The sequence below is a fragment of the Eleginops maclovinus genome, chromosome 23 (genome assembly GCF_036324505.1).
Source record: "Eleginops maclovinus isolate JMC-PN-2008 ecotype Puerto Natales chromosome 23, JC_Emac_rtc_rv5, whole genome shotgun sequence".
NCBI lineage: Eukaryota > Metazoa > Chordata > Actinopteri > Perciformes > Eleginopidae > Eleginops > Eleginops maclovinus.
This window is the reverse complement of record NC_086371.1, coordinates 7,219,768-7,235,447: the sequence shown is the minus strand read 5'-3', so window position 1 is coordinate 7,235,447 and position 15,680 is coordinate 7,219,768. Positions and strand designations below refer to the sequence as shown.

At 40.6% G+C, this 15,680-nt stretch overlaps 1 protein-coding gene across 1 annotated transcript in view; it reads left to right on the top strand.

The window, feature by feature from the left end:
- Positions 1-15,680, top strand: part of fgfrl1a (fibroblast growth factor receptor like 1a) — a 66,750-nt gene that overhangs the window by 42,257 nt on the left and 8,813 nt on the right. Inside the window, exon 4 of the mRNA XM_063877105.1 lies at positions 12,612-12,689. Coding sequence (XP_063733175.1) covers positions 12,612-12,689 — 78 coding nt within the window. The remainder of the gene's footprint in view (positions 1-12,611; positions 12,690-15,680) is intronic.

Sequence of the window (15,680 nt, the reverse complement as noted above, 5' to 3'; positions counted from 1 at the left end):
CGTTACATTCACACACACCAAACCCAGAAAACTTGATCCCTAACTGTATGTTTTCAGAACCCATAAACCTCATCACTGTGTGACGTTTATGAGCGAGTGTGTGGAACCACTTGTGCCTGTATGTTATTTCATCGCTCTGTTGATATTTTACGCTCTGACACAGGCCGTGTTCAGCGTTAGTGGAGGCCGGGTTGCTTCGTATATTTTCTCACTGTTGGTTTTTGCAACATTTTTCATGTCATAACCAAACCCAGGCCTTGCTGCTAACCTAAACCTGACCGCCAAGGGTAAATGGCCAGTGCCTGGCCACAGCATCTGAAAATATACCAGCGCGAATAACCCTCCTGGAAAATGGATCAGGATTTCGAAATGCCTCGTAAAAATGCGGCATGTTAATCACATATTGTGTATTTGGATAATATCAGATGGAGATTGAATGGGGCACGATTTGTGCTTTGTCAGCTGGAAGCAACGCAGTTGAACTCTCTTCCTTCCCCTCACTAAAGCGAGTTAGCAAAAAAGTGTCTCTGAAATTCCTGGAGTTCTAATCACAATATAAAGGGATACTTTATTGATCTCTAGTTGAACATTTCTTTCCGTTTGCCTCCTTGCAGGGTCAGGGGCCGGGGTCAGCAGTATGAAAGCACAAGGATTTAGTTTCTTACTCAAGGATACCTGAAGGAATCTCCAGCCTGAAACACTTTCACCGAGTAAAAAAAGTAGAGAAATAAGGCGATGAACAAGATGTTTCTGGTTTTCTATAGTGCTCAAATGTTTTCTCCTGTGGATAACAGGCCAGATGTAGACATTTGATGTCTCCAGCAGCTTCAGTGGAGTTTGATTTCTCAGAATCTGTTAGCCATCTAAAGGCAGAAAGGTTTGCCTCTTCATATTTAGACTATTTCAGTCTCTTCTGCCCTCACTGTGCTCTAGGTGGAAAGTTAGGCAGCAAGCTCAACACGCTTCCATTATGGGTTTGAATATGGAGTTTGCGTAGGGTTTGAAAACTGTGAAAATCGTTCTGGGCCCAGGCCGCTTTTACTATATCGTCTTTTATTTCGTACCTCTGAAAGTTACAATAAAAGACCTGGAAAATGCTTCGTCTTGAGTACTAGGGCCGATTTGCAAGTCCATTCCCTTCGATTCCAAGCTCCGTCTTCAGAAAGTTGTCAATAAAAGTTAACATTGACGTGCCGTCCGTACCTCCTTAAATGCCGTATATGCGAATGCTATTGCAACAGGATCATGCCTCTAGGTCCGTTACCTTGGCTTGAAGAAACTTTTGTTGTTTCAGAGGGTACAGCAGGGTGTCTTTTAGCTTGATGTCAGTCGTTTCTTTCTCTTCCACTCGCTGCTCTGCCTCCGTTAGCCTCTTGCAAATTCAATGATAGTGATCAAGATTTAGGAATATATGAGATACTGTAAATAAGAGTCAGACCAAAGGTTTCTACATCCTTCTAATTGTTGTTAAATGGAGTAGAAAAACACAATAAAGAAACTCTTCTTGCTTTCATGAGGTATAAACAAACCTTCAGTCTCCAGCCAGAAATATCTATCTACAGTATTGCAGTCACCGTAGATGTAAGGTTTCTAGAGAGGTTTGTAGGCAGGATTAAGAGTGTCATTTCTTAACGACATGACAAATGTTAACCACAAAAGTTTATTCTGCCGTTCACCTTGAGTCACCATGGACATGAGCACTAACGATGCCACGTAAAATATGAGTTACCATCGAGAATGACGTGAGAGAGCAGTACACTTTGATACAGCTGTATAGAGGGTCCATAAAAGTTTCAGTGCAGAGGGTCTGGAACTATTTTCAGCCTGCAGGGGTGGTACATTTTACTTCCTGGAACAGGGTTTTATTGCTAGCAGTTTTAGCCAAAACTCTGCTCCCCTGGCTTAAATGAGTTACCTGGAAGCGTTAGCTTATCGGGGATTTTGTCGAGAGGAACTGGGAACTTTTGTGGGATTTGCTGTCGTTTTTTCTCCTGCCTGACCATCATCTGAAGCCAATTGTACTTTCAAGAAGAAGAAAAAAACTTCACAGTTACATTGTTGAGGCGTGAAACACAAGACCACCAGATGTTTTTAAGTGAGATCACATTAATATTTACTACTTTCGCCATAAAACCGACAAGGACAGTGCGTGAGTGTGGTTTGTAGCCTCCTGTCCATCTCCAGCTAAACTATAAGTTAGACACAGAGAAAGCTGGCTAAGTGACTCACACAAGATTAAAAAATATGCTGACATAACCTATAAAGCAAAGTTATTTAATGGGAACTGTCTTTCCTTGAGGGAAAAAAGGCTTTACATGAAGACAGAAAGAAGACAATTGGATTTTTTTCAGATGGGAGCAAAAAAGCAGCGCCTTGGTAGCTAAATGTTTCCATCAATTGACCACTTGAGACCTTTGTTGCATATCATTCAGAGAGAGTGGCCACAAGTATGACGCGGCATAAAAAGTCATATGATTAGTTTTCCTTGAATACTGGTCATCATATTGCCTGAAACTAGTCGTCAATGTAAAGATAAAGTCCATGTGACATCATCATCTTCTGGAGTTGAACTGAACATTTTCAACAATGTGCGTCATCAGGCTTTGTTGCACACAATAAAAACTAAGCTTCAAAGGAAGCCGCTGCAAGAGTTCAAGATAATTTGTGGTGAGCACAATGTGACTGGTTCAATGGATCAATGCAGCTACTCGTGCTTTTCAATGGTACGCGTCCTGAAGAGATTTGAGATTCCTTGTATATTTCAAACTCACACCATCTTGACTGAGTGACTGACAGCTGCACATACAGACTCAGACATGCTGCTGCCTGGTTGTGAGATGCAGTCAAGGCCATACTGAAGCTTACATGCATGACACAAACCAAACACACACACACACACTATCGGTTAACCCGAGAGAGGGAAAACAGCACCTCTGCCTGTATGACGCTACATTATTATTTCCTCTAAATGCGTGTATGTTTGAGTGGAAACAGCTTTTTTCATGACCATACAGTCACCCTCCTCCCTCATGTAACCACTCATACCTCTCTCACACACACACACACACACACACACACACACACACACACACACACACACACACACACACACACACACACACACACATATACACAAACACAGGTGGCTGTAATTAGTCTGTTGAGCCCATTCATGGCACAGGATCAAACTGCGGCTTCAGGAAATACAGATCTCTGCTTAGAGTTAGACACACACACACTTAAACACACACACACAACTACATATTTATTCACCTTCACTTTTTATTAGGGCATCGAGGGCTGGAGGACCTATTGAAACCCTCATATTTTTTATCAGTATTATCCTTTTCATTAAAGTATTGTCCTCTTGTCTAATGTGATGCTGGCTTAGAAATGGTTTCCTCTTAAACTGTTTTTGTTTAGTCTGCAACTAAAACTCAGCTCTGTTTGACTTCGCTGTAGAAACTCAAACTCTCAGTGTTTACTTCTTCTGCGTGAACACAGACGGGGAAGGTGGAGATCAGGGGATTATTGGTAAGATAAGGCCTGATATGTTAAACACATCCAATCTGATGAAAGAGTGTACACGGCTGGTGTTTGCTGCAGCGGTAAGCAGAACTTACACAGCCGGATAGGCTGGGCACGAGGTTACAAAAGCAGTGATAATGCTGCTGGAGGAAAAAGCTTTAGCTCTGAGTGAAGAGATTTTCATATTGATGACCAGGCATGTTCCTCCGTTCTCCACCCTTTTTGACTTTGTTAAGAAATGATAGGCAAAGAATGGACTACTTAATACAATTTGGCAACGTTAATGAAGGTCTTACTAGGTTTTTACCTCTTGATTGTTCAAACATTTGTTAGAAAGCTTCCTTTTCATTTTATTGTTCTGCTTTTGTACTCTGTTTTTGCACCTGCAACTAACTGAGGCAGGATGTGAATGGCATCCACCATTTTTACATTGGTTTCACCATGTGACCAGTATGTCTATAAAAAATGTAATAAAACTGTTGCTTTGCGTTAGAGCTACAACAGAGGAGCGACCACAAACTGTATCCATCCAGCTGTTGGTGACGTCACATCTTTTATTTAAAAATCCTAAAAATAGAAAGATATGTCTGTTCAGTTTATGTGCTATGTGTTTTGTATTAACCTTGTAGTTTTGATTTATTTATTTGTAGGTTATCATCTGTAGATATTAAACTTTGTCAAAGAGCTTGTGTTTTTGGTCTGGATAACTAATGAAACTTGCTGATGTTTGTCCGTTGGTCAAAGGAGAACTACTTTGACTCTACAGACTTCCATTCACCATTGCCAGCAATCCAAAGCATGTTTTTATTTCGAACTACGCTGCGGGGAACTGTGCTATGACTTCAAACCTTTAATACTCCTTGTGCAATCCTTCTTCTGCTGTTGGAGCTTGGAGCAAACTCAGGTTCGGTCTGTCCAGCGGGAAGCTACACAATTACTCTAGCTGCAACCTAATTCAATTGTGACTCAAACTTTGCACCTATTCCGCTGAAAAAAGTGTGAATACCGATATGAATCGATGAAGAAATCCTTTTTGGATCTGGTGGCTTTGGAAAAACAGGAACTGGCAACTCGGAAGCTGAGAGATTCATGTCAAGTGCACTTCTGATCAAAATTGTTAGCCATAGTGACAATTCCCTTTTTTAAAAACCTTCTTAAAACTCACATTTTAGGCATTTAAGTGGTTATTGCGCATTAACCATTCTTATGTAATACGATCTCAATGTTCAATATACACAATATGTCACTAAGGATTCATTTTGAATAACCTAGCAAAGGTGGGATCCATGTAGCTCAACACCTATACACACACACACACACACACACACACATCTTGAAACCTAATTTCCCTCTAAAATGTTTGCCAGTTAAAAAACCTTTGTTAATCAACCACAAAATCCCTTTATAAATCAGTTTCTGTGTAGATGTGTGTGTGTCCGTGTTAGTAGATCTTTGTCTTTTGCCCGATTGGTTCACACACATAGGTTTGCACCAAAAGGTCAAAAAGCTGGAAGCAATTCCCGGCCGAACGTTGACGTGTGTTGATTATATTTCAGAGAGTGCGAGCCCAGAATGGCACGACGTGTAATCGCATTTGTAAACAGCATCGTAAAGTTGCACTCGTAAAAAGTTTCGTTGTTCTCTTGGCCCTCTCCGAAGGGGTCCAAGGGAAGGAGGGGGGGGATATTTGGAGCAGAACACACTGTCAGGTGTTGTGTGTGTGTCTGCATGCGTATGATGGTGGGGGGATAATGAGATCAAATGTTGGAGCATTTCAGATCAAAAGATGTTTACCTTACGAGGATTTCTTTTCACGTGGAAATTGTTTCTGCATGTTTGATTTAATGAACGTTGGGAAATGTCATCAGCTCACACACACGTCCCTATTGTGATTACCGCTTACTAAACAATACACACTCTCAAACACACACGAACGAGCTGTTAATCTGTCATGTAAACCAGTGTTGTCGCTTTAAGAGAGTAGCCGTTAACCGTGCTGTACGATTGTCTGTTCTGCGGTTACAGTTAATAAATCTCTCTGCACTGTCGCCTTTTTTTCTCCTCCAGCTCTCGTCTTTTCATCTCTCTCCCGCCGCCTCTTGACCTCCTCTCAGTCAGTCAGTTCCGTTTCGTTCTCCGTCGCAGCCTCTTTCGATGTCTCTCTCTCATGCTGTTAATGGAGGACTGTGTAGCAGCCCGACTTATAATCATTTCCATAAGTCTACAAGCCCCTCCGCTAGCGAGAGTGTAAATCACAGTGACGTGTGTGTGTGTGTGTGTGTGTGTGTGTGTGTGTGTGTGTGTGTGTGTGTGTGTGTGTGTGTGTGTGTGTGTGTGTGTGTGTGTGTGTGTGTGTGTGTGTGTGTGTGTGTGTGTGTGTGTGTGTGTGTGTGTGTGTGTGTGTACTAAACGTGTGCAGACGTGGACGGTCATGTGCTATAACACACATCTCTCTTCTCTTGACATTATGACAGCTTTAAAGCCTCGAGACTTTGATTTTCTCCGTTGGATCATGTGACAAAACATTCTGGATAATCTTTTCGGTATCTTGATTTTTGTAAAGACATTTCATCAAGACTGAGACAAGGAGATTTCAACAAAAAGGTGTCAGGAAAAAATAATACTGAGGAGAGCGATTAAGTTACAATCAAAATAATATGAGTAACAACTTTGATATTTTCAATACCGATTTACATGCTGATAATGCTGAGATCCCAAAACACCCGAAACATTAACATTGTGCGTTATCATCAATGAATATATATATTTTGATTGATTGGTTAATTACTTGTTCTATTAAATGTGAAAATATGTTTAAATTGTCTCTCAGAAACGGAAGTCCAAAAACCTAAATATATATGCAATAAACAGTTATTTAAAACAATGAGTAGACGCTAAAGATGTGCATTTTTGCTTGTAATATTTCAAATAAAGGGTTTTCGCCGGAGAGTGTCTGGCATGCCCCTTAGGGATGAGGTGAGAAGTTTGTCATTGCGTTGAAAGGAGCAAGTTGAGGTGGTTTGGTTACCTGGTAAGGATACCACCTAGACTCCTTAGGGAGGTGTTCTAGGCACGCCCAGCTGGGCGGAGACTGAGGGGCAGACCCAGGGCCAGGTGGAGGGATTACATCTCTACGCTGGACTGGGAGCGCCTTGGAATCCCCCAGTCAGAGCTGGTTGATGTGCCCAGGGAAAGGGAAGTTTGGGCCCCTCTGCTGAAACTGCTTCCTCAGCCCCCCCACTCCGGATAAGTGGTAGAAGATGGATGGATGCTTATAAAATGATCAACATTGTTCATTGGCTGCCATATCTCACTACAGGATGTGTATTTTGTAAATTGTGTGTTTTTCTTTATCTTCATATTTTTTAATTGCATATTTTCTTTGGCTGTCTTTGGCTCTGTTGCTGCTGTAGCAAATTTAAATTTCCCCTTTGTGGGACGAAGAAAGGGATTCTGATTGATTGTGCGGAGCATTATATTCACTGCTAACTATATCTGTAACACGACTCGTCCTGCAAATAGAACGTTTCCAGAACAGGGACAAGATGTTTTAGAACATCTACGGTATTACATTTTGGATCGAGAGCCACAGCATGTTCATCCAACCATTTTATTACAATGGCACTGTGTTATGTTGCAATTTGCGGCAACGTAATAGAAATAAAGTATTCTCAAATGAGCCTGTTTGGAGAGTGAAGCATGTCTGGAACGTGGGCTCTAATGCAGAATGTGTGTCAGATAAATGGACGGAGAGATCTTTTTCTGAACCCACAACCCCCCCGCCAGTGTAGAAAATGTTAAATATCTTGTTTTATTCTAACAGCAGTAATAATGGGCTTATAAAATAAAATACATGTGGTTTCATTGTTTGCAGAGTATTTTAACTGAGTTATAATGACAGTGTGTGTTTCAGTAGGGGGTCAGATCACTGACAGGCCAATGAACTGCAGAAGGACGGATGTGTTTGTTCGGCTGCTTCGTAGACGAGCCTGAAGGAGGAGAGAAATATTAAAGAATATATTTCTAAAGGTCATTTGTCTGACACCCAAACACAACATTTACCATGTTATCCTGCTGCCGTGGCTCTCCTTAAATAGTAATCCCAGAAACGCTGTGGTACACCAACCAGAAGCCATTCTGTAAACACATTACAAGTTCCTCTGACATCTTGGTCCTGAACTTTTTGGTCATGACGTTTCAGATTTATTCTTGTATGGCTATCACTGCTTAAAAGAAACTGAAATGCCTCACTTCTTGCAGACCAAACACAACAATCATTCTCAGATAAGAGCTGCCAATATTTCACATTAAAAATATGTTTTAGTGAAGATTAAACAACTCTGGGTTTTTTATCGTATTCATATAAAAAAACGGATTGAAATATTTACATCGGTAATGTACTGTATAGTGGTAAACATTGGTGCAATATAAAAGAAAAGAACATGTAAAACCCTCTAACAATGAAAGGATGAATCAGAAAGAAACGTTTACAATTCTGCTGTAGATGTTAGCAGTGCTTATGTTGGTGAAGATCATGTTAAATGTTGAAAACCTTCAGATATTTAAAGACCATATAGTGAGATTGTTTTTCAAACTGCTCTTTCCCACATCAAGAATTGAATTTGTACCTCAGTGAAAAATGAATAATTCTAGTGCACAATAGCTTGATTGAAGAAACCCGATTCAAGCAGTTGATCAGGTTAAAAGTAGAGCCAAATTGCATCCATGTAAAGATTAATTTATGGTGTTTTTTAATATGTATCCAGTCGGGTTTGACTTCACTTTGTCCAAAACTGCAATCCTTAGCGGTATTTGAATAAAGCTAAAGCAAATATAACTTTTCTTCCGGAGTTGGGTAAAACTTGCGGTAGTTCCTGTCTGAATTATGAAGTGAAACATTGACGGTTGATGCATGCTGTGTCTGAGTGAAGCCTGAATGTGACCGTGGTCAGTTTTTAGGGCTAGCAGTGGTTTTCTGGGTTTGTCAGCATCAGGCTGGTTTTGGCCCTGATGCTGCAACAACCAGCCTCCACACACGAGTTTCTGTCCACATATCCAGTGTCTCTAAATTAAAACCTGGAAGGACATGACCCTTTAGGAAAACACTGGCCCCCTGGACACATTCACACACACAAACACACACTGTTAAACACACACACACACTCACATACTGGACTGTCAGTACTCATATTCCTGAGCGTGCTCATGTCCAATTGCCGCCTTTTCTCTACAGACCTGAGTGTAAATACAAGAAGGGGTTATACAAACACACACACACTCACACAGGGGTACCCCGCCAGTGGATGTGTGAAATGTAGCACACTGTTGAACCATTTACCCCCCTGAAGATGAAAAGGGACAGGAATGAAAAGAAACAAAGAAGAAAAGAGGCAGAAAATGAAATAGAAGGCACAGGAATGAGGTGAAAAAGTGAAGGTTGGAATAAGAGGAATGAAGAGAGTAAAAACAAGAAGTATATGGCAGATTTTTTATACCATGTGTGTGCAAAATTGAGAATAAAGTCTGCGTACGGTAATGAGAACATGACGCAGAAATAACCGCTTCTATCTTTACCGTCAATTGTTGAGGTCAACTGAACAATTTTTAGAGTATATATCTGCCTCAATCTTCCTTATGCAACTTGCCTTCACATATGCGTATGTGTACTTGGCAAGGTGTGTGTGTGTGTGTATTAGTTGTAATCACCAACCAAAGTATCTGGCCCGACATTAGAAGGTGGAACAAGATCAGAAGAAAGCATTTTGTTTATTGAAAGCAGCTGAAGCAGGGAGGGATATGTTTTCTTCTTAGTGTGTGTTCAGCTTTACACCAAACAGTCAAATATGAGATCTACACACCTAACAAAAAAAAAACAGCGGTCAGAAAAGAAGTGGTTATCAAAGTCATCCGACCGACGATGGACAGTTGTTCAGTGGTTTCATAAAGAATGGAATCAAACAAACAATGAAATAAATATATTACTTTCTAGTTGCTATTTTACCTTTTAATAAGAACTGCATCGTAGTTGAAGGCAGCCAGAACGATTTGACAAATGATCCATGATATAATCATAATGACGCTACTTGGGTACAATTTCACGGTACTTTTACTTGAGTATTACCATTTCCTGCAACATTGTCTTCCATGTCCACTGCAATTCAGCAACACATATTGCACTTTTATTAGTTTTAGTGACTTTGAAGACTCACATTAATGATTTAAATGATCATAAACAAAACATAATCATGCATAATTAAAGGTTAACATAATCGTTATTGATCACTTCACAAAATTCACAAGCTACCCGGCAGTATATATAGTAAAATAATACAAGGTGTTTCTTTAACAGCAGCGATATGAACCTGATGAGATTCATCAGTTCATAATGAACCAATAACAAATAGGCCATTGTGCAGAAGGAGTAGGATAGTAATAAAGTAAAAGTATTATTTTCTGCACAACAATTTAATGCAAGTACAATGTACTCTTACTCAGGTAACAATTTGAATGCTCAACTTTCAACAATGCTACTTTTAATGTGAATAAAACATCTGAGTAATTGATCTTTCTGAATATAATCAGAGCAGCACATTGTGAGCTTTTGCCTTAGTATATATTCTATAAATTAGTGTTCAAGAGTATGATGTTAATAACACTACAGTTATACAGATTATACCCATGGAGTTTGCTCTGTGAACATCTTCAGAGGAAAGCTTCTTCTCCAGGTCTTCAGTGAAGCGACTCGTTGATCTTCTGTTTCCTGCTGTCAGGTTCTGATTTGTCGCTACATCAGTACACCAGTACACAGCTGCTACACATATATGTGTTTTGAATTTTGGAAATATTTAGATACTTTTTATGTCTTGCTGCAGTTTATGGACAGTGGAATCAGTCCCGCCCCCCCTTTGTGAGTGCGTCTGTAGGGGGTCGGTCTGCCAAGAGAGGTTTACGGGCTCGCACCACGCCTCGGTGGGGGACCGCTCCCTGTTCGGAGCGCTAAAGCATGTTCCCTCTTCACATCAGACCCCCACGCCGCTCGTCTTCAAACGCGCCGCCCTTTCTCAGAACACGCCGTGCATGTGGCTGGAGGGAGAGATAAAGGGGGAGTCAGGGGGGAGGTGCAACAAGAATACCGCCACCTCAAGTTACCACTTAGTTAAATAACGGCAGATTGCTCGTACATGCACAGACACACCCATTCAGGAATTCATATCACACACACACACTCATGCGTTCCTGCTATTAATACCAGCCTCCAGGATGCAGGTCATGCCTCGTATTTGCATGACGAATGTGACTCCACCCTTCAAATAGTGATGCTTTTAAGACATTTGGCGCTGCATTAAACACTCTTGAGCTGGCAGGTGGATTTTCTGTAAATCCACGCACTTATCCGCATCAAAATGAGCAATAAACATTTCCATTTAAAATCACACACTCTCACGTATATCCTGCAGGTGGTCCAAGGCTTTTTAGTCCTTTTCTCTCCATAACTACCAACAGGTTTTAGTTGAAGGTTCAGGTTGAACTGCACACATCCCCACACATATTTGGACAGACCTGATAATGCAGTGTATCAGTTTCCCCCCCCCCCCCCCCTCCATTTTAAAGGGCCCCTTGCATACATGGGTCCCATCTTGAAGCGGTTCCAAGCGTGAAGGTTCAGACAGATGTTTGTATCTTTTTGATAATCAATGTGGGAAGACCTGCTGAGGGACGTAAACCAATACACCAGCGTGAGAGCAAAAGCAATATGATACCATGGAGTGTGAGAACGCCACATACAGAATGAAGGTATTCAAAAAGGAATTCACTCTTTGGATCAAAACAATTCTCTCTGAAAGCAAGTTTGTGTTGAAAAAATGCATGTTTCAAATGTTTACGGCACAAATAATCATGTTTCCTTAATGCCATGAGTCAGGAATTAGTTATTTAATGGTTAAGTAGAGGCGAGTTAAGGGACTTGTAGCAATCATTTCACCGCTTTCATCACCAGTGAGTGACAACACGTTGCGGGCACAGTCAAGAGTGGAGGACATGTCACGTAATTTGTCATTTGGTTTTCTGGTTTGACAAGAAATGTGAAGCGGCTGAGCCATTTCAAAAGCGTGGGGGGGTGATGAGGGCCAAGAGCTGTGTGGAAAGTACGCTTTTGAACGCCAGAAGTGGCTCCTTGCCTTTGATTTGAAGCTCTCAGTGTCACTTTACAACCACACTTTACCTTCTACAGTCTGCTTCTCAAAATGTAATCCTACTGTTGCAGAGCTTTCACATTGAAAATCTGTATCTTAAAAATATTTTCAAATGTTTTCTTGTAGCAATCTGCATCCAATTTGTGAGAGCAATGTATCTCTGATAACTTGAATTTATGTTGGACAACCATGCGACCCCGTGCTGAAACAGCTGCCTCTTATAAAAAGAACTGTCAGATACTGATATAAGACAGAGAGAAAACCCTCCTAAATAATCCATCCTAACTCCCATACACTTGTGAGACTCTATGTCCTTTTTATAAATCATTTTTAGACCTAGCTTAGCTTTGGTGCACAGGATTCATCTTTGTTTTTACTCTTAAGTGATACACAAGTGGGTTTAGAAATAACGGCTTGATTGTGACAAACCAAAAGCACATATTTACAATATTTATTTGTCTCATTCACAGAGTTTACTTGTATGTCATTGTATACACTATTATACATGATTGGGTCTACAATTAACCCATTTTTGTATTATAATCCGTTATATGCATCGTCCATAATTGAATCACATATTAGCATCACCTTTGATAAATTATTTGGTCTCCAAAATAATTTTTAAAATCCCAGTTTTTCAAGTTGGAGGAGTTGCCTTTAAATGGGTTGTTTTGTAAGAGATATTTGGTTGAATTTGATATTGATAAAAAAAACATCTCCATATCTAAGTGGCTGAAAACAGTATTTTTCTGTCCTTTCTGCATGAAAAATATATTTTACTATGGTTAATTGATAAAAAAATGGTTGGCAATCAATTTCAATGTAATAGCTCTACTATTAACAAGTTGCCAATTCCCTAACGATGCTTCTCCTGTTTCTCTCCATCACCAGATGACTCCAGTTCCAGAGGTGGAGCGGCGACGGCCAATGTCGACTCTGAACACGCCCCGGAGCTAGCTGGAAAACCGGGTAAGGGCTCACATCTCACCTCATCACTACTCCTATAATAAACATTTCAGAAAATGAGAAGTGAGGCTAGAAGTGACACTTCAGATAGCCGAGGGGAGTGTGTAGCATTTAAAAAATACAGTAGCAGATAAACACCTTGCACAGTCAGAGGGCCACACACAGACTCACACAAACACACACACACACACACACACATCAGGGTGGCTGTTTGCTCTGATAATTGGCTCTGACAGAGTGGAGGACAGTCTATTTGTGTGAGGTGTGATTCTGTGGGACACATTCCTCCCCCCTGGTCTCCCTGCCATGTAATTTAACCCTTTGCTTTTGTTATCCTTTTATACAACTCTTATTCACCGTCTCCCGCTCTTTCTCTCCCTCTCTCGGTCATAAATGTCCTCGCACGCTCACCCTTAAGTCAGCAAATGTTTACTCTCTTTGTTTTTTCACACACATTCTTTTGTTTATCTTTTTTCCTCTCTGTGCACACACACGATCAAATGTACACACTCTCTGCTGTAGCGAAGGCTGCTTCAAACTCACTTAAACACAGCCCCCTTATTTATTTGAACAGTAACGTGAACACTGCGACCGCTGTTAACCTTGCAGTCGTTGGGACAGAAGATGAAATGATTTCCTCCCTGATAATGTCACTGAGTGTTTCAAAGACTTTGAACACTTTTATCTGTTACATAAACTGTACTTCCTGGATCATATTTCATTGATAAATGTAAAAATAAATCAACTATGCATGTAAATCCAACTCTGTTTTGAAGATAGTTAGAATAGATAGAATAGTTTCTCATTTTGACAAATTCGAGTCAGATAAGGAGCTATAAGGCAGTTAGCATAGCTTAGCATAAACAATAGGGGTAGAGAAAAGCTAAGACTGGTGGTGTCAAAGGTTAAAATAACAATAACTGCTTTCTTGCACTTTTCCATACTCTCCTAATGGAATTCAATGAACAGAAATGTAGAAATTACAGTTTGCAGAGTTAAAGCAAGTTATGTTCCAAATTATGCAGTGTCTAATACTTGCTGTTGTTTACATGAAGAAGAAGTTAGAACTCCTTAAAAGGATTTCTGTTGTTTTTATTATATACACTTTGGAGGCAGCCAGGCTAGCCACACAGACATCAAAGTGGTATCAATCATGTAAATAAATCAATCACAAGTCCAAATCCTGACCTAAACATTCACCTTAAACCTTGAAATCAAAAAGATCCCAAATCAAGATATACCCAGATGACATCATTTTGCTTGAATCTGAAATGTAAATCATTGCTCCCTCTCTCTGCGGCTGACACACTCTGTGATCAAAGGCGGTGCGTCGGGGGGTCGGCTGTATTTTTACACTGTGAAGTGTGGCGTTGAAGCGGCCCCTGAGACCCAGAACAAGCTGCCCTCTCCCCGCTCTGCCTCTCACCCTCTCCCCTCTCTCTATGGCTTGCTCTGTTTTTCTTTCTACCCCTTCTTGGCCCTCTCTCTTACCTTTGCCTTTTTTTATTGTTTTAGCTCCAACCCGCTCTCTTTGTTCTCGTTTTTTATTCTGCTGTCACTCCACTTTATTCCTCTTTAGCAATCTGTCAGTGCTAACCTTAATTTGAACTTCTATCTTTCTCTTTCCATCTGTTTTCTCCTTCACTTCTGTTTGACTTGGTGCAGCTCGGTCAATATAAATCAGTTCATTTAACTTGCTATATTTAGTTCCTTCTCTCCCATCTTTTTTCAGCTGTTGCTTTGGCTCCTGTTGGTTCTTCTCAATTATTTTCCACCTGAGCTCGAGCAGTTGAATTTATGTAATCATCAAAGTAGGACGTTACTAAAACATTACACTATTAATCATTGCCTTCTATTTATCCTCCTCTCTCTGAGGGTCTATTGACTCAGTCCGGTCACAGTTCAGCTGCAGTCCAGTAGCTTTTCTCAGAGTCGAGATGGGGGGGCGTTTGTTTCTCCTGTCATCCTGCCCAGCTTCCCGCCAACAGCAGAGGACTGTATTCCTCTGAGAAATGCAGCCGTACTGAAATCTACAAACCCGTCACATAACTCTCCCCCTTTGTTTGTTTACTCAGGGCTAGGATAATAACTGCGTCCAAAGAGAGAGGCGCAACAGCAGCAGTTTCAGGGTGATTTATCGCCCCGGTTGATGGCTATCTGCTGTGGCTAGAACATGAGGGCTGTAAAATCAAGCGCTCCTGTGAATGATTTCCTCCCTCCCTACTGGATCGTATTTTTTTCTTTGATCTGCTTTCGCTGCTCACTGACTGTTGTGTTTTTACAAAGAGGGATATTTGTGTATGAATAGATGCTAATGTATTTATTTTTTTCAGCATCAGGCATGGCACCTGATTAAAAAGAACATAAAAACAGTAAACAAATACATATCACTTTTAGGAAGATATATATATTTAGAATACAATACACATTAGAAAGAAATAAGTTAGAATACACTATAATAGATCAAAGTACCACAAATAAATAAACAAAGGATATCATGTGCATTCGACTGTTGTGCTAAGAAGTTGCAGTGTCAGTTGAATATGTCAAAATCGTGCAGGGTTATTGTAGGTTAAACAAAAGAGGAACGTGTACAAACTATGAAGCTGGCAGTTCTCTTCTAGCCAGAGGTGAGGTGATGAAGAAGGTAGATAAAACAGAATAAAAGATAAATAAAATTGATGGTTTTCTGTTTGCTTTGCACTTTAAAAAGGAATATGTGTGTCTGAATGGTCGGGTTGGGTGAAGTCGTGTTACTGTGCGGGAGGATGTGGATGTTTGAAGAGGGGTGAAGGGTTAGCTTGCCATTTTATTGTTTTGTAAGAAAGGATTTGCATGAATGAACGGATGTTTGCTATGAACTCACTGTCTGGGTTTTTTATACGACCTGTGCAAAGCTGTGCATTCATGACTGGATGTTTACAGAGATGTTAAATAGCTGTCTAGTTTTACACTGGGGTCTCAGGGACGCGTGATTTCAGGCCAAATATGTGG